Source organism: Poromitra crassiceps (genome assembly GCF_964638095.1).
Source record: "Poromitra crassiceps genome assembly, chromosome: 1".
NCBI lineage: Eukaryota > Metazoa > Chordata > Actinopteri > Beryciformes > Melamphaidae > Poromitra > Poromitra crassiceps.
The window spans coordinates 126760504-126780738 of record NC_139623.1 but is presented as its reverse complement, the minus strand read 5'-3'; the positions used below and the strand labels follow the sequence as shown (position 1 = coordinate 126780738).

Here is a 20235-nt window from a genome sequence, read left to right as displayed (position 1 = left end):
ATATCAAAACACCCGTTTTGATATTAAGCTGAGTCCGCCCACCCAGGCCAGCTACAGCATGCGCCGGTAGCAATTAACGAGCGCACCCGACCTATCCTCCCTGCCCCATGCTCCCTGCTCAGCGGACTAGCAGAGGGAGTCTACTCTGTGTGTGTGCTGGGGAGCGGCAGGCAGTGAAATTTGGGCACAACATTAAAACGAACGGCTCTCAAGTAGGACTTGGTTCCCTTCGTTCATAGCAAAGAGCCGTTCAATAGATTTGGATCGTTCGCGAACGTCACATCACTAATTCATACCATTTTCGAGTCTGCTTAACGAACCGGGTCCTTATCAGGTCCACTATCGATACTTTTCTTTTGTATTTTTGGTGGAAAGACATGACAACTTTTTTTTTTTACATAACTGTTTTTTTATTGCTTAACTGTGAGTCTGTGACTGTTTTATTTCTGAACAGAAGGATTAGCCTCGCCTCCAATAAACAAAAACTGCTGATGCTGTTGCTGTGCATTGATTTGAAAAGGAATAGGGCCCACATGACAAGAGTTAAACAGGTCATAATTCCCTCTCTCTATTTTATATTGCTGTGAAAACATTTATTGATTACATTTATTGTGCACTGCAAACTTTTTTTTTTTTTTTTTTTTACGGAATAGGCTACACATTGAATATCCACACTGGGTAGACTAGCCTCTAAACCTAATATATACAATCAATGCTTTATACCCACGGTCACCTATTAGACTACATTGCCGCCTGCCCTCCTAATATGGTCGGACAACAGTACATGTCAAATGTCATGACATGTCACAGAGCAGGAGCATGGCACAAGGAACTTTCATCACTGCCTGGGACCGCATATTTTGGGATTATTTTATCAAGTGGATTATGTCAACAAACGGGACTTCCGTGGCGTCCATGGACAATGCATACCTTGGGTGGATGATGATGATGATGTGATTGGAGCAGACGGGGTCTCCTTGCGAAGACAGTCAAAGGTACTGCATTTTGCTATGATTAGATGGCAAAGGCTAAGGTGCTTGTTCATGGAGGATGTGTTTCCACCCTTACAAGCAATCACCTTGTCACATATTTGGCATTTGGCTTCAGGTTTGTCTTTCACTTTGGTGAAGTGTAGCCAAGCTTTTGATCGTTTAACACGTTCAGCCATCCTGTCGCTTCCTCCTGTCTCGACTGGTCTGTCACGCAAGTTCGCAACCAAATGAAATGAATGAACAAATGAGCAGTGAACAGGGGGCGTGTCGCGTCACGCGTGATGCACGTGATTCAAATCTTAATCGAATTAAAAGTTTTATTACTTAGTCTTAGACAGTCACTGACGTCTGCACGGCACGGCAGCACAGGCTTGAGTCAGTGACACAGGGCGCTTGACAGCGAATTCAGCACACAGATCACAGAGGGGAAATACTGGCGGGGGTGAATTAATGGACCAGCGGCCGCTACTCGATAACAGTATCGATAAAGTCGGACGTTATTGATTTTCGGGTTTTGAGAAATTTGGACCCGGGTCCTCGAGTCCCATCCCTACTGAAGAATAGTGCCATCCAGCTGTGACAGCACATCCTCGTGCCAAGGGAGCTTTGGTTTTCCCTAAACCCACGGGACAATCGCCCCTGGGGGTGGACGCGTTCTCTCACCACCCTTGCCCCAAGGCTCTCCTGTATGCCTTCCCTCCTGTTCCTTTGATTCCCCACCTCCTGTCACAGATCCAGGAGGGCTTATCCATAATCCTAGTGTCACCAGAACGCACGAGTGCGTCATGGTTCCCAATGGAAAACGAAAGTGGGCACTGTGCATTTTCTTGTCAGCAAAAAGGTCCACCTCTGCCTTTCTGAAGCTGTTCCATAAGCCTTGCACTAGAGCGGGGCTTAACATCCACTTGCCATGAGAAGGACCGCCGCATGACATTAAGTCTGCACCATGATTTTCCACCCTGGGATGAAGAGAGCCCTGAGGGAGAGCAAGTGTCCCTGTGAGTCAACAGGTCCCTTGCTATCGCCAAGAGCTTGGAGGAGTGTGTCCCCCCCTGGCGGTTGATATATGCTGCTGCGGTCATATTGTCTGTACTGACCAGAGCATGAAGACCTGACAACCGGGGAGCGAAGTGTTTCAAACCTTGAACACTGACAACCGCTCCAGACAATTTATGTGTAGGGAGGGGGGGTTCCATCTCCTCCCTACTGCTTGGGACAGAATGTCCCTCCCCAACCCCTCTGACTGGCACATGAGAATCAGATCGTCTAGATAAAACAAGATTATGATTCCTCTCCTCCGTAGGGGGGCCAGGGCCACCTCCATGCACTTGGTAAAAGTGTGGGGGGCCAGGGAATAACTGAAAGGGAGACCGTTGTACTGGTAGGAGATTCCATTGAAAGCGAAGCTCAGGAATTTGCGGTGTCTCTGACAAATGGGGATATACAAGTATGCATCTGTCAGACAGAGATGGGAAGTAACGAAGTACAAATACTTTGTTACTGTACTTAACCGTAGCGGTAACTGTCTGCCTTTCCGAAGCCCTGCCACTCCGAACGTTAACTTCCATTATTCGGACTGGCGGTCGTTCACCTTTTTTTCATAGGTCCCACCATTACGAAAATTCCTCCCTTCATTATTCGAAATGTCGGCCCTTCCTCGTTTTTCTAAAGGAGCCGCCATTCCGAAGTTTGGATATTGTGTAATATGGCACAAATTTATAATGCCGACCTTAGGTTTAGGCGTGGGGGTGGGAGAGGTTAGGTTTTGGGTTAGGGTCTGGGGGAGGTTAGGTTTGGCGTGGGGGCTGGGAGAGGTTAGCTCCACTGACACGCCACAGACAGTCAAATCAAGTTCGGAGTGGCGGACCTTATGGAAATCGGAGTGGTGGGATTTCGGAGTGGCAATATTTCTGAGTGCTGATATTTCTGAGTGGCAGAACGTCGGAGTGGCAGCACGTCGGAGTGGCAGCATGTAACCACCTGTAGCTTTTCTGCGTCTGGTACATGACCTAATAGTTGTCTAATCAGACACGAGAGAAAAAAACACAGGACAAGCAGCACAGGGTATAGTTCTTGCACAAAGGATAGTTACATCTTGTCTTGTGTTTTTGAATCTCAGTGTGCTCCAGAGGCTTCAATAAAGTAGGAGGCACCTTGGGCCCTATCTTCGCAAAATCGGTAATTTAGCGTTTGTGCTCGTTTAACGCCGCGTGCAATGCAAATTGGGGGCAGGCACAAGCGCATGCCTGTTATAATTGTACTGGGCATAGGCGTGCCACATTTTTTTTTTTTTTTTTACCTTTATTTATACAAGGGGAGTCTCACTGAGAGCAATCCTCTCTTTTTCAGGAGTGCCCTGTTAACATTCACACACACATTCATACCTGGAAGCTGACCAGTACAACCACAGTCTGATCTGTTGGCCACTGATCAGCTCCACTGGAGCAGTTGGGGTTAAGGGCCTTGCTCAAGGGCACCTCAGTGGTGGTAATGAGGGAGGGGCAAGCGCTGCCTTTTCACTTTCCCCACCCAGATTTATCCTGCCGGTCCCGGGGATTGAACCGACGACCTTCCGGTCACAAGCTCGCTTCTCTAACCATTGGGCCACCACTGCCCAAATGCCATGCCAAAGCAGGCGTTTCAGCGCTAAAATGTGGGGATAGATGGCATTATCCTATCGTCAGCAGCGATTACTTTGCGCTAAGAGCTTTGAACAGAACCTCTTAGCTGCGCTCCAGGTGCTAAAACACTCGCTGCGCTTGATCGCACCATAATCTCTGCACTGCGCAGCGCAGAAACGTCATTACGCATGGACGTGCCACCCCAGGACATCCAATTCTGCTGCTAAAATTGGGCAACCCGCAGATTATTCGGTGAGGTGATCATCTATAATTCACTGAGAAACATGTATCACACGGAGCGCTTATGGTAAATTAATTGAGAAAACTTGTACATTGTAGCCTACTTGCAATAGGCTATTCATCTACTGATATCCCATAACCCGGAGGGTTGTTGGCACCACAGCCGATCTGTCACAAGCTCTCTCCATCTCTGTCCTCGGCACGAGTCGTTACGAGTCCACTGTAAATCCTCCAATCTTTTCTTTTGTCTCCGCCGTTTACCCGCTGCAAACATGTTTGCATTGTCCCAACCCAATCAACAAAATAACCTGAATTGCAGCAAAACTCAGATGTTTTTAACAGGTATATATGATGTGATGGTGTCGTTATGAGATGGGGATAATATATGCCGTCAATAGGCCTACACCTATCCAAATTACGCATGGGGAGAATTACAGCATACCTCACGCAAACTGTACAGGGACTGCAAGACGGGAATCTGGTTTGATTGTAACGCCCAGGCATTGCCAGGCCACACCTGTGAATAATTCTGGTGGTTAACACCGCCCAAATCCCCTTTGCGCCGTGCAGAAATGATTTGGCACGCCTCTAATCTGCGTTTGCACCCGTTGTTGTGAGTTATGCTCCCTCGTTTTTAATTGCATCACCACCATATTTTGGGGGGTAACTGTCTGCCTTTCCGAAACCCTGCCACTCCGAACGTTAACTTCCATTATTCGGACTGGCGGTCCTTCACCTTTTTTTCATAGGTCCCACCATTACGAAAATTCCTCCCTTCATTATTCGAAATGTCGGCCCTTCCTCTTTTTTCTAAAGGATCCGCCATTCCGAAGTTTGGATATTGTGGAATATGGCAGAAAAGTGCAGACATTTCAGTCGCACACTGTGCGTCTCAGCAGCGCAGCAGTATTAGAACAGGGCTTTTACTGATGCTTTCTGAAGGCTATTTACTTGATTAGACTTGTATTTTCGTTAGGATATTATTTTTTTCGTTATTGACATTTTACACAGCTGCAGGGCGCATGGAGGGACAACCGAATTAGGCTATGTTCCCGCGGGCGTGTCAGCATGTGTGTGCGCTCACTGCGCTGCTCTCTAAAAGCAGGGTGTGTGCGTTGTGCACCCGCCTATAGAGACACATAGCCTATTACTATCTTGCACATTGTGGGGTTAGAGGGAGCACCAACAACATACAACACGTCTTTATTTTAATTTTGTTGGGCTCCACAATCATTTCGAGGATTCGAGGCAACCCATTTAGCAGCATCTGAGAGAGGTCTGAACGAGGTTCAGCTGCCTGAACGTCAACTGGAAGTTAAATCAAGTTCGGAGTGGCGGACCTTATGAAAATCGGAGTGGTGGGATTTCTGAGTGGCAATATTTCTGAGTGCCGATATTTCTGAGGGGCGGAACGTCAGATTGGCAGCACGTCGGAATGGCGGCATGTAACCATTTTGGGGCTGTTTTAACTTAAACACAGGGAGGTCACATCTACCCAAACAATTATATCATCATCAATTATATCATATCAACAGTTACGTTTCTGTATAAATCATTACAATATGCTCCCGTGAGGTGGGGGTGCAAAACTTGGCGTAACACCTGGACACTTGCGCATGGCAGACTGCTATCGTCGTGCAGAGACAATAGTATAAGGCAGGTGCAAACAGGTGTGCAAAGCGCACAAAGCGGATAGCGCCTGTACCAAGATAGAGCCCCAGTTAAACTTTTGTGATTAACTATTTGTATATTCATATATCCTGGAAATATTAATGAGGGAGGAATAGATGTCATTTTAAGGATTTTAATGGGATAGTTTGACTGTTTTTGTGGAAAAACCACATGACACATTATTAAGCAAAGTAGAGTTTTAAGATCTATAAAAACATGTTTGTAGGGGATGTTTTAAGTTCAATACTCTTCAAATTATATTATTAATATGAAATGAGGTTCAGTTAGCTTTGTACAGAAACATCCGGTAAAAATACTTTTTACTTTTACTCTTTGAGTACATTTCATAGCCTGTACTTTTTTTTTTACTTTTACTTGAGTAAATAGTTGAATCGGTACTTCTACTTTTACACAAGTAACTGTACTTCTACTTAAGTACAGAATGTGGGTACTTTTCCCATCTCTGCTGTCAGATCGATGGTTGTAAACCAGTCGCGCTCTCGTACACAAGTCATACAGTGTTTGACCGTCAGCATGTGAAAATTTTGTTTCAATTGATGAAATGACAACGTTCACATGCACACAATATTCCGCTATTTCCCCCCGGAAAATGACAATATTCAGACTAAACGAATAATCCACTAATATTCCCGTTTACATGCAGCCATAGCTCGCCCTCCGCGACACGTGAGGGAGGGGAGGCAGGGAGAGAGAGAGAGAGATGCAGCAGGTAGGCAGAGTTTTTCTGTTGAGAACAAACAGAGCAGCACTATTCTTACCAGCATCACTTTGTCCATTTCAGGAGCTTGATGCTGGAAAGTTTGGCGTTGCACATCCAAGTCTTTCATAAAAAGTAGGCTAGTAGCCTACGTTATTATCTCTTATCTCTGCCAGGAGATCATGTTTTTGGCCACGTCTGTCTGTGTGTTCCTGTGTTCCTCCTCTCCTCTAGCTTGGCCTTCGTGTATCTCGAGAACCAGGGAGCTGAATTCCATGCAATTCGGCATTGCGCCACCTACTGGCAACACAAAAAGTGGTTTATCTCGAGAAACATTCGTCCGATTGACTTCAAACTTCGGGAGTGCGCTGCTTGGACCTGGATGGAGTGCGGTGCCACATTTCATGCAATTTGGACTTATGCATAGTCATAGTGCCACCTATTGGCAACACAAAAAGCGGTTTACTGTATCTCGAGAACCATTCATCCGATCAGATCAGATCAGATAAACTTTATTGCCCCCGAGGGGAAATTTGTCTTGGGCAACAAGTGCATTTCAGCATATCCATCGGCAGTAACATATACCAACAAAAGAAAACAACAACATAACAGCAAGACAACAGTGGCGTTTAAACAAAGACTTGCACAGAACCCGGGTGGAACAAGCTGTGCCTGTTTAGGCAAGAAAAATTGCACCCGCCCATATTACACTGACCCTTATTGCACTATCATGTAAAATAATAAAATAAATAAAAGCATAGAACCATAAAATCATAAAAACATAGAAGCATAAAACCATGGTCGATCGACTTCAAACTTTGCGGGTGCGTTGCTGGGAACCCCAGATATTTCAGTGGTAAACTTTGTGCAATTCAACGATAACACCACAGCTTTCAGGTACCTCCAGGACTGTCTGTCCCATCGACTTCTGTATATCTGTCCTTCGCGGATCTCGAGAACCGTTTGTTGGATTGACTTCAAACTTGGGGAATGCACTGACGGGAGTTCAGGGGGGAGGGGACGCCCACAGGGTGTTGAAAGGGGGGAAGGGGCACTGCACTATATATATCTTCTTTATACAATAATTCCAGGACTTTCACTATGTCTGTCCTTCGCGTATCTCGAGAACCGTTTGTTGGATCGACTTCAAACTTGGGGAGTGTGCTTTAGGGGGGACCTGACGGAGTGCAGTATGTGTGCGGGGGGTGGAGTGCCCACGGGGTTGTGCTTTGGGGGAACGGGCACTGCACTAGTAATACATAAATACAGACTGGTTATTTGGCCCATTGTTATGAAAGCATATACACAGGCATACACTCAGTCAGACTACCCTTGAGAGACCCCAATCCCACTCTTCTACGCGTAACCGCATCCCCTAATCAAAAAAACTAAACAACAATTATTCTAACACAAACGCACAATAAAAATCTTGACAAAAACACATAAATACATGGTTACAACACATACAATAAACCCATCATGAATACATAAACAAAACACTAAAATAAAAGCAATAAACAATAAATGATTTACAGTATGACAACACTCACTAACACATTGCATTCAGGTGATGTCTCGTCACACACATGGTCTATGGGTCAGCTTGGGGGGGATCTGCACTCCACCGAGTGCACTTTTCTAGTTACATTTTGGTGCAGGTCTGCACGACTCTCTCTTTATATGTCTCTCTCTTTAAATCAATGTTTCTCATCTCCTCCCGATCAGAAATGTCGGCTTTTCTTTTTGCAGGCCAGAGATGATGGATTAGGCTATATGATATATTGCCTCTTCTAGAGCATTCTAGCACACATCAGTTAACCACAAACAGGCAACATGCGTCGCAAACTGCGGTAAAAACCATGATACGCATATCCCGAATGTGCTGTATACATCATCAAAGAATCCTCCTAAAACCTGAATAATACTGGAATAACCCAGGTGTCTTAATCGGAAAATGCTAAATTCGGAAGGGCAAATTTGGAAAATTCTATGCCGATACTAACTAACTTCACGACTGTAGCTCACTGTAAACTGCGCGGACAGTGCCGGTAAAGGCATGGTGTATCTTGGTTATGTGGGCGGTATGTGGCAAATGAGCTAAACTCCCGAAAAAGTGGAGTATCCCTCTAACGCGGCACCAGCCTCTCGCTCTTCGTGCATGCGCAAGGCGATCTCTCTCTGTGAAGAAGTCAAACCCAAAACATGCAACATGGCGGATGCGGGTGAAGCTCCTCAATTCTTCCAATTCTGCTGCTAAAATTGGGCAACCCGCAGATTATTCGGTGAGGTGATCATCTATAATTCACTGAGAAACATGTATCACACGGAGCGCTTATGGTAAATTAATTGAGAAAACTTGTACATTGTAGCCTACTTGCAATAGGCTATTCATCTACTGATATCCCATAACCCGGAGGGTTGTTGGCACCACAGCCGATCTGTCACAAGCTCTCTCCATCTCTGTCCTCGGCACGAGTCGTTACGAGTCCACTGTAAATCCTCCAATCTTTTCTTTTGTCTCCGCCGTTTACCCGCTGCAAACATGTTTGCATTGTCCCAACCCAATCAACAAAATAACCTGAATTGCAGCAAAACTCAGATGTTTTTAACAGGTATATATGATGTGATGGTGTCGTTATGAGATGGGGATAATATATGCCGTCAATAGGCCTACACCTATCCAAATTACGCATGGGGAGAATTACAGCATACCTCACGCAAACTGTACAGGGACTGCAAGACGGGAATCTGGTTTGATTGTAACGCCCAGGCATTGCCAGGCCACACCTGTGAATAATTCTGGTGGTTAACACCGCCCAAATCCCCTTTGCGCCGTGCAGAAATGATTTGGCACGCCTCTAATCTGCGTTTGCACCCGTTGTTGTGAGTTATGCTCCCTCGTTTTTAATTGCATCACCACCATATTTTGGGGGGTAACTGTCTGCCTTTCCGAAACCCTGCCACTCCGAACGTTAACTTCCATTATTCGGACTGGCGGTCCTTCACCTTTTTTTCATAGGTCCCACCATTACGAAAATTCCTCCCTTCATTATTCGAAATGTCGGCCCTTCCTCTTTTTTCTAAAGGATCCGCCATTCCGAAGTTTGGATATTGTGGAATATGGCAGAAAAGTGCAGACATTTCAGTCGCACACTGTGCGTCTCAGCAGCGCAGCAGTATTAGAACAGGGCTTTTACTGATGCTTTCTGAAGGCTATTTACTTGATTAGACTTGTATTTTCGTTAGGATATTATTTTTTTCGTTATTGACATTTTACACAGCTGCAGGGCGCATGGAGGGACAACCGAATTAGGCTATGTTCCCGCGGGCGTGTCAGCATGTGTGTGCGCTCACTGCGCTGCTCTCTAAAAGCAGGGTGTGTGCGTTGTGCACCCGCCTATAGAGACACATAGCCTATTACTATCTTGCACATTGTGGGGTTAGAGGGAGCACCAACAACATACAACACGTCTTTATTTTAATTTTGTTGGGCTCCACAATCATTTCGAGGATTCGAGGCAACCCATTTAGCAGCATCTGAGAGAGGTCTGAACGAGGTTCAGCTGCCTGAACGTCAACTGGAAGTTAAATCAAGTTCGGAGTGGCGGACCTTATGAAAATCGGAGTGGTGGGATTTCTGAGTGGCAATATTTCTGAGTGCCGATATTTCTGAGGGGCGGAACGTCAGATTGGCAGCACGTCGGAATGGCGGCATGTAACCATTTTGGGGCTGTTTTAACTTAAACACAGGGAGGTCACATCTACCCAAACAATTATATCATCATCAATTATATCATATCAACAGTTACGTTTCTGTATAAATCATTACAATATGCTCCCGTGAGGTGGGGGTGCAAAACTTGGCGTAACACCTGGACACTTGCGCATGGCAGACTGCTATCGTCGTGCAGAGACAATAGTATAAGGCAGGTGCAAACAGGTGTGCAAAGCGCACAAAGCGGATAGCGCCTGTACCAAGATAGAGCCCCAGTTAAACTTTTGTGATTAACTATTTGTATATTCATATATCCTGGAAATATTAATGAGGGAGGAATAGATGTCATTTTAAGGATTTTAATGGGATAGTTTGACTGTTTTTGTGGAAAAACCACATGACACATTATTAAGCAAAGTAGAGTTTTAAGATCTATAAAAACATGTTTGTAGGGGATGTTTTAAGTTCAATACTCTTCAAATTATATTATTAATATGAAATGAGGTTCAGTTAGCTTTGTACAGAAACATCCGGTAAAAATACTTTTTACTTTTACTCTTTGAGTACATTTCATAGCCTGTACTTTTTTTTTTACTTTTACTTGAGTAAATAGTTGAATCGGTACTTCTACTTTTACACAAGTAACTGTACTTCTACTTAAGTACAGAATGTGGGTACTTTTCCCATCTCTGCTGTCAGATCGATGGTTGTAAACCAGTCGCGCTCTCGTACACAAGTCATACAGTGTTTGACCGTCAGCATGTGAAAATTTTGTTTCAATTGATGAAATGACAACGTTCACATGCACACAATATTCCGCTATTTCCCCCCGGAAAATGACAATATTCAGACTAAACGAATAATCCACTAATATTCCCGTTTACATGCAGCCATAGCTCGCCCTCCGCGACACGTGAGGGAGGGGAGGCGGGGAGAGAGAGAGAGAGATGCAGCAGGTAGGCAGAGTTTTTCTGTTGAGAACAAACAGAGCAGCACTATTCTTACCAGCATCACTTTGTCCATTTCAGGAGCTTGATGCTGGAAAGTTTGGCGTTGCACATCCAAGTCTTTCATAAAAAGTAGGCTAGTAGCCTACGTTATTATCTCTTATCTCTGCCAGGAGATCATGTTTTTGGCCACGTCTGTCTGTGTGTTCCTGTGTTCCTCCTCTCCTCTAGCTTGGCCTTCGTGTATCTCGAGAACCAGGGAGCTGAATTCCATGCAATTCGGCATTGCGCCACCTACTGGCAACACAAAAAGTGGTTTATCTCGAGAAACATTCGTCCGATTGACTTCAAACTTCGGGAGTGCGCTGCTTGGACCTGGATGGAGTGCGGTGCCACATTTCATGCAATTTGGACTTATGCATAGTCATAGTGCCACCTATTGGCAACACAAAAAGCGGTTTACTGTATCTCGAGAACCATTCATCCGATCAGATCAGATCAGATAAACTTTATTGCCCCCGAGGGGAAATTTGTCTTGGGCAACAAGTGCATTTCAGCATATCCATCGGCAGTAACATATACCAACAAAAGAAAACAACAACATAACAGCAAGACAACAGTGGCGTTTAAACAAAGACTTGCACAGAACCCGGGTGGAACAAGCTGTGCCTGTTTAGGCAAGAAAAATTGCACCCGCCCATATTACACTGACCCTTATTGCACTATCATGTAAAATAATAAAATAAATAAAAGCATAGAACCATAAAATCATAAAAACATAGAAGCATAAAACCATGGTCGATCGACTTCAAACTTTGCGGGTGCGTTGCTGGGAACCCCAGATATTTCAGTGGTAAACTTTGTGCAATTCAACGATAACACCACAGCTTTCAGGTACCTCCAGGACTGTCTGTCCCATCGACTTCTGTATATCTGTCCTTCGCGGATCTCGAGAACCGTTTGTTGGATTGACTTCAAACTTGGGGAATGCACTGACGGGAGTTCAGGGGGGAGGGGACGCCCACAGGGTGTTGAAAGGGGGGAAGGGGCACTGCACTATATATATCTTCTTTATACAATAATTCCAGGACTTTCACTATGTCTGTCCTTCGCGTATCTCGAGAACCGTTTGTTGGATCGACTTCAAACTTGGGGAGTGTGCTTTAGGGGGGACCTGACGGAGTGCAGTATGTGTGCGGGGGGTGGAGTGCCCACGGGGTTGTGCTTTGGGGGAACGGGCACTGCACTAGTAATACATAAATACAGACTGGTTATTTGGCCCATTGTTATGAAAGCATATACACAGGCATACACTCAGTCAGACTACCCTTGAGAGACCCCAATCCCACTCTTCTACGCGTAACCGCATCCCCTAATCAAAAAAACTAAACAACAATTATTCTAACACAAACGCACAATAAAAATCTTGACAAAAACACATAAATACATGGTTACAACACATACAATAAACCCATCATGAATACATAAACAAAACACTAAAATAAAAGCAATAAACAATAAATGATTTACAGTATGACAACACTCACTAACACATTGCATTCAGGTGATGTCTCGTCACACACATGGTCTATGGGTCAGCTTGGGGGGGATCTGCACTCCACCGAGTGCACTTTTCTAGTTACATTTTGGTGCAGGTCTGCACGACTCTCTCTTTATATGTCTCTCTCTTTAAATCAATGTTTCTCATCTCCTCCCGATCAGAAATGTCGGCTTTTCTTTTTGCAGGCCAGAGATGATGGATTAGGCTATATGATATATTGCCTCTTCTAGAGCATTCTAGCACACATCAGTTAACCACAAACAGGCAACATGCGTCGCAAACTGCGGTAAAAACCATGATACGCATATCCCGAATGTGCTGTATACATCATCAAAGAATCCTCCTAAAACCTGAATAATACTGGAATAACCCAGGTGTCTTAATCGGAAAATGCTAAATTCGGAAGGGCAAATTTGGAAAATTCTATGCCGATACTAACTAACTTCACGACTGTAGCTCACTGTAAACTGCGCGGACAGTGCCGGTAAAGGCATGGTGTATCTTGGTTATGTGGGCGGTATGTGGCAAATGAGCTAAACTCCCGAAAAAGTGGAGTATCCCTCTAACGCGGCACCAGCCTCTCGCTCTTCGTGCATGCGCAAGGCGATCTCTCTCTGTGAAGAAGTCAAACCCAAAACATGCAACATGGCGGATGCGGGTGAAGCTCCTCTGAAGAATATATATGCGCCGGCCTCACTAAAGGCAGATATCTGGAACCATTTCGGTTTCAAAAAATGTAAAGACAGAAACGAGCTTGACAAAAGCAAAGCGATTTGCAAGTGTTGCGAAATAGAAGTGAAGTATTGCGGAAATACCACAAATCTCAGAAACCACATGATGAGACATCACCCAGATATGCTATCTGAAGACAAGCAGCCTGGATTTAAACAAAAGAAACTGAAGGATTCATTAGAATTACCAGCCAATTCTCCACGTGCCAAGAAAATAATCGAGGCTATCGCAACTTTCGTATGCAAGGATATACGCCCGTATTCCACCGTGGAAAATGAAGGCTTCAAGAGGCTCCTGAACGCAAACGTCTGACTGAAGACATAATCCCATGCATGTATAAATCTGTGAAAGAAAGCATCAAAACGAAGCTGCAGACAGCAGAGAGGGTCGGCATCACCTGTGACCTGTGTTACCTCACACTATATAAACAACAAGTGGGAGCCTCATTTCTCCTGTCCTACAGACCACTGAAGTTTATACTAGCCACAAGGCCATTCATCTAGCTGAATTGTTGACGGAGGCGATACAAGAGTGGGGGCTGACAAGCAAAGATCCACCCATGGTAACGGACAACGCTGCAAATATGGTCCATGCGGTGGAGATTTTGGCGCTGACGCACGTCCGTGCTTCGCTCACGTCCTAAATTTAGCCTCACAAGCAGGTCTCCAACTTCCAGCCATCGCACGCCTGCTTGGCAGAGTGAGGCGCATCCCATCGTTCTTTCACCGCAGTACAACAGCCAGCCACATGCTCAAAGAAAAGCAGATGTTACTGTAGCTGAAAGCGCACAAGCTCACTCTTGACGTGGTGACCCGGTGGAACAGTGCGCTGGAGATGCTCAAACGCTTTTTGGAACAGCAACCAGCAGTCTCGGGCAGCTCTGCTCTCACCTGAAGTCCGCAGAAATGAAAGGGATATCTGCACCCTGTCAGAGGAAGACATACTGTAACGCTGGCAGAAGATTTCGTGAGAGCTCTGAAGCCAATGACGACAGCCACAAAAGCCATGTCAGATGACAAATCCCCAACTCTGTCAGTCATTGCACCTCTGCACGCTCAGCTGCTGGAGGAGATGACCAGCGACCCCGAAGACTACACAGTTGTTAAGGACTTCAAAAGACTGCTATGAAGGACTACTTGAGCACAAGGTATGCTATGCTTACAGGTGTGTGTGTGTGTGTGTGTGTGTGTGTGTGTGTGTGTGTGTGCGTGTGCGTGTGCGTGTGCGTGTGTGTGTCCTGATTGAGTCATTGTTGGCAGAAACATGGATTGAGATTTTTTTTTAAATATAAAATACAAAAATCTGACAACTTTATTAATCTGGGGGGGGGGATTTAAATAACTACTCTCATGCAAAGGAATCAGGAATGTAAATGACTATAAAATAGCACAATCAAAAATAGAATAGAAAATATTAAGCTAATATTTAATGGTATATGTTAAATATTAGAAGATGTGTATACTATATACATCTTCTGCTCCTCTAATTTACACCAATTTGAAGTTTTTACATAAAGACACTGGGTTTGTAGCAGGCTAATTTGTAACCCCTGCACTTGAGATTAGTGTGTGTGTGTGTGTGTGTGTGTGTGTGTGTGTGTGTGTGTGTGTGTGTGTGTGTGTGTGTGTGTGTGTGTGTGTGTGTGTGTGTGTGTTGTGTTTGTGTTACTGTGTATATAACATGTATTATCCTCCTGTGATGATATAAAAGTGATTTAAATTTGTGAAATCTCTCTAAGATATGTGAACGTGAAGGACATGCTGCATGTAGCATCAGCAGTGGATGCTCGGTTCAAGGCCCTGCCTTTCTTGTCTGATGAGGAGCGAGCCGACACCTTTTCCAGACTCCAGACTGAAGCTGCCGCCACTGTGGATAAGGTGGAGGTATCTGATGTAAGTAATAATATAAGTATAGAAAAATAACTGCTCAATTTGAATATAAATTCTTTCACTAAGAATTAAATACGCCCTAAAAGAAAAAAGTATGTTTCTTATTTTTCCTACAGTTGAATGTTTGCAATTCACTGCACAGAATGTACTCGGGTGCTTGTATAGACTGAAATCCTGCTTTTCTCTCACATCCAGAAAACGTCTCGTCTCTGCTCTCTTCCTCTGCCAACTTGACTACGGTGATACCATATACAGGTTTTCATCTCAGTCCACCTTGTCCAAGCTTGATCCCCTGTATCATTCAGCCCTGAGGTACATCACCAACAGTAGCTTCAGGACTCATCACTGCACCCTGTACAGTTTGGTTGGCTGGACCTCACTTGCACTTAGAAGGCCAGAACATTGGTACATCCTTGTTTTTAAAATAATCTTGTCTGGTCTCCTTCCCAACTACTTAAGCCTGTCCACCGGATTAAATCTCAGGTCTCACAGATGGCTCCAATTCAAAGTGCTGCTTGTTAAGAAAGAGGTAGGAAGAGCAAGTCTGCACTACTATGGTCCTTGGTCATGGAACGACCTTCAGACCTCTTTTAAACTGGAGTCTCTTATTTCTTTAAACTCATTTAAACTTAGAATAAAGGACATGGTTACCGGTAAAGCGTGCTGTACTTGTTTTTAACCAGCTTTGTCTTATTGTTTTGTCAATGTTTATTCACTGTCGATGTACTGTATTGATATCTCTGTTTTACGCTTGGTAACTATGTTTATGTTTAAATTTTATTGTAATTTTCCATTTGTTAACAGATAAAACACAATGTAACAAACAGATCTGCAAACCAACAACCAAACAGTAAAACCAAACAATGACAACAATTACAGTAATAATACAGGGTATATGCAGGAATCCCAAAGTTAAATTCAATACCTTTTATGACATTTTTTAAGACTTTCAAGACCTCAAAGGCACTTTCGTCACATCAGCGATATAGGTGTAAATCACTAACAAGGTTCATCACGATACAATATTATTTCAATCATGAGAGACTCTTAATATAATTTTAACAAACTTTATTGAATCAGAATAGACAGTTTGAGTATGGCGCTCCATGATGTGATGCTCCTCTTGCTTATGAGAGAGGGCGTCGGTGCTGTAAGAGATAGGACATCCCCCAAAGGAATTTAAAGTTATTTCGGGAACAGGGAGAGTGAAAACGGGGGTCATCCCCCAATATAGATTCTTTGGACAACAATATATTGCTGCATCACAAAGTCTGCCATGATACAATTTCGATTCAATTCAGGGGTCTGCGATTGATATGGACGATATTATATGCTCATTTAACACCATCAGCAAAATAGCTACCAAATTTAATACCTCTCAAATGGCTATTATTTTAATACTTTTTAAGGGCAATCAATGATTGACCTCCTTGAAGTATGAGCCAGAAAATCAGGCTGGCAGAGTCAATGTTATCTTTTAAATGACTTCTTATGACATATTTCTATAGACCTGCTTTTACATTATACATTGATGCTTCTTTCTCCTGTATTTGCCACTGTCCTTTACTGTGCTTTTCTTGTATAACCCTGTTTATGTCTTCTGTTTGTCTCGACTGTGGAGCACTTTGTAAACTTTGTTTTAGAAAAGTACATGTTATTGCTACTGGTCCAAGTATGATTTTTTTTTTATATATATATTTTATTTTGCAATTTTCAAAACGTAAAACAGAAACAACAAAAGGCTCAGACAGAGAAAGAAAAAACAAACAAACATAGTTCACATTCCAATACTACAGCTTGGCACTACCAGTCACGTAAGGTCCCCATGTGCCTGCAAGGGATGTGCGTGGGATCCCACGCAAAGGGTCCATGAGAAGTCAGTTATGCGAGTCACGTACCGCTATTAACCTCATCCAAATAGGCCAGAAACAGGTCCCAGATAACCAAGAACTTCCCAAGAGAATTTGTCCTCAAAAACCGGAGCCTCTCCATACGTATAACCGAGATCATGTCCGTCAGCCACAGCTGAAAAGAAGGTGTAGAGGGAGACTTCCACTCCCTCAGAATGAGTCTCTTGGCCTTGGTAACTATGTTTACCGGCTGTTTGCTTTATTGTTGTTTTTACATTGTGTTTTATTACTAGTTGTCTGTCTGCTTTATTCTTGTTCTTGCTTGTTTTAAGCTGCCATTTTACCCTGTCTTGGCCACGGGTCTCATCTATCAAACCTTGCGTAGGATTCCTACTGAGGATTCCTAGGACTGTGTCCAAAAGAATGACTAACCTATCAGTGACGGTGCACACACCTGAACGCGATTCCTCGTTACCAGCAGCTGCCACAGTGATTACACACGGGATCTGCCCGGGAGCGTACCTATGTTCCCCGGGTTCTATGTTCCCCTCTCCTGCTAAAAAGGGTTATATGTTCCCCGGGTCCTATGTTCCCCGCTCCCGAAAAAGGGTCCTATGTTCCCCGCTCATATGCGTAAAGTCGGCGAGTGCAAACCGCAATATCTCGAGGTTGTGAGACTTCATTGACAGACTGCATGAGGGAAAGCTCGAGTCTAATAGGCTCAGATATATGCACACCATTAACAGCCACATGGCCATGCCACATGCATTGAAATAATCACAGAGATTGTGTTGGCTGGTAGACTATGATTGTTTCAACATTCTAAACTACTAGCTTATTATTGTTATCTTGACCGCTGCTTTTAATTGCGGGCTTTCCTAACAATCGTATAACTGGGACTGTACAGTTGTAAAAGGGGCTACAATCACTGACCCAAGGGTGCAAGTAGATCAATGATGGGGGACAACATTTACTATTTTGCTTGTTCTTCTATTTTGCTATTTGCTTGTTCTGTGTGCTGACAGACGACCCAGACGGTGCTCCTGGTGGTGACGGCCTTCCTGGTGTGCTGGATGCCATACCACATCATCGCCATGTGGGTGGAGTTCGGCCACTTCCCGCTGAACGATGTCTCCTTCGCCTTCCGCATCGTCTCCCACTGCCTGTCCTACGGCAACTCCTGCCTCAACCCCGTGCTCTACGCATTCCTGTCCCACAACTTCCGCCAGGCCTGCCGGCAGCTCTTCACGTGCCGCCTGACCCGGCCGGCGCCCGAGTTGCAGGCGCCACGCATCCGCACGGAGAACCACACCTGCACCACGCAATCCACCAGGAGTCGGGGGTGCGAACAGCAAACAGTCGTCTCCCATTAGAGATTAATGGGATCAGTGCGTCTTATGAAGGTGGCAAGTTTGGGCTTGGACAGAGGAAGTACTATACTGAAAGCTGTAGTTCCTTGACTGGAGGCTGGCTCCAAAGGGGAGTCGTCCCCCGTTCGCCCCATGTTACATGTTACTGCCTTTACAACAAGAATAAGCATGTTTACAGCCTGGTTCCAAACACGGTTTTGGTCTATATGGCTAATTTCACCTTTCATAACAACTGTACGGGGGACGAACCTTTATAACTCGCCCGTTTAGAGTAAAATAGACGATAGAAAATATTATGTTTTGGGCGTGATTGGCAGGTCACAAACCCAGAACGGGTGCACCGATGGTGGTGCCACCACCCTGCGTGGTAGCTTGCCGCCATTGGTGTATGAATGGGTGAATGTAGGCATGTGTTGTAAAGCACTTTGAGTGATCGGTAGACTAGAAAAGCACTATATAAATGCAGTCCATTTACCATTCACCGTTTACTCCTGTTCTTGTTTACTGTACATGTTATTGAGTCTATTCTGGAATAACTGCACTTATGGCAGTTATTGCAGTTATGATTGGCTGAAGTTGTCTGTCAAGGCAAATACTCCCGCACAATGAAATCACTGTGGGCACATACAGACTGATACATAGAGGGAAACAGAATGTGAAGTCACATTATCAGGATGTTTTTTTTACCAGGCTAAAAAAGTGCAGCTATAGCCAATTTTTACAGTGGCCAAGAGGGTAAACGCCCAACAGCCCAAAACATTTCCATTAGGAGACAGATGCCACAGCTTTTGACTTTGAAATTCTTTGAAATTAAAAATGATTGAACCCTGGTTGTTGCATTGAAGGCAAACGCATACGCCCGTCTGCCACCCCGACCACAACAGCCTTACAGGCCAACGTTTTATATTCCATTGTCACATTCCAGTACGGACACACACAGCACACACCCATTCATACATTTGTTATAGTTCAGAATCCAGTGATATATCTCAACTAAGCTGCATAACTCCAAATACACTGCAGTGTCGTCTGCAAACTGGAACTCCGTCTTTCCACGACAAGAAGCGAATCGTTGTAAATATCGAGAAGAGCGAAGGCAAGTCCACCACCCTAGGCAGAATACTAACTGGTCTGCTGTTCACACCTCAGAGACTCTCTTTCTTCTTGGGGGCAGAGCCTACTGCAGAGCCCACTGCCTAAAAGGCATTCTATGGCCCGAGTTGCTCCAGATTTCTTCCTTTTGTGCCCCCATTCTCCACCTGTTGGCAGCCCTTTAAATGCTTCCCCAGCCTGTCATTCTGTTGACCTGATGAAGACGCACTGATGTCGAAACGTTGTCTTTTTACTCTGCACCTTAAATAAAAGGCATTCTATGGCCCGAGTTGCTCCAGATTTCTTCCTTTTGTGATTTTGTGTCCCTCCTGTGATGCACCGGACCTGCCTGTCTCTACAGCTGAAGCGCGGTGGGATTCTCTCTTTTTGTTACCGTTTCCTGTTGGTGTATCTGTACTCACTCTGGTGGCAAACCATGTTTCCCCTCGGGGATTAAGAATAAACACCATACCATACAAGAAAAAAAATCCAGATGTCTCCAAATCCCAAACAGAATGCATGACCTTATTTTAAAGACCAACAAATGTTTAAAACAGCAGAAAACCACACAATATGGGACCTTTAAGTATCTCCGCATGGTGGTGATCGAGCCTCCATTTGAGAGTGCCTGTGAACACTGGCATAGCCAGACTTGGTACATTGAGTGTGTCACAGAAAGACAGGGTGTGCCAGGGGGCGAGGTTTGGCGGCCGCCACCAATTTTTTGGGGGGCCTTTTCAAGCCAGATTTCGAGGAATATTAAGATAGGACCATATGACCATAACCATCAATGTTTGCTCCTTTTCGCACTCATTAACACATTGACTGCCAGCCGTT

General features: G+C 44.6%; 1 protein-coding gene across 1 annotated transcript in view; it reads left to right on the top strand.

Annotated features, from left to right (window-relative positions):
- Window positions 1-18309, top strand: part of LOC310773080 (galanin receptor type 1-like) — a gene marked incomplete at both ends in the record, with an annotated part of 32479 nt that extends 14170 nt beyond the window's left edge. The window contains one exon of the mRNA XM_083632999.1: window positions 17962-18309. Coding sequence (XP_083489125.1) covers window positions 17962-18309 — 348 coding nt within the window. The remainder of the gene's footprint in view (window positions 1-17961) is intronic.
- Window positions 18310-20235: the final 1926 nt, after the last annotated feature.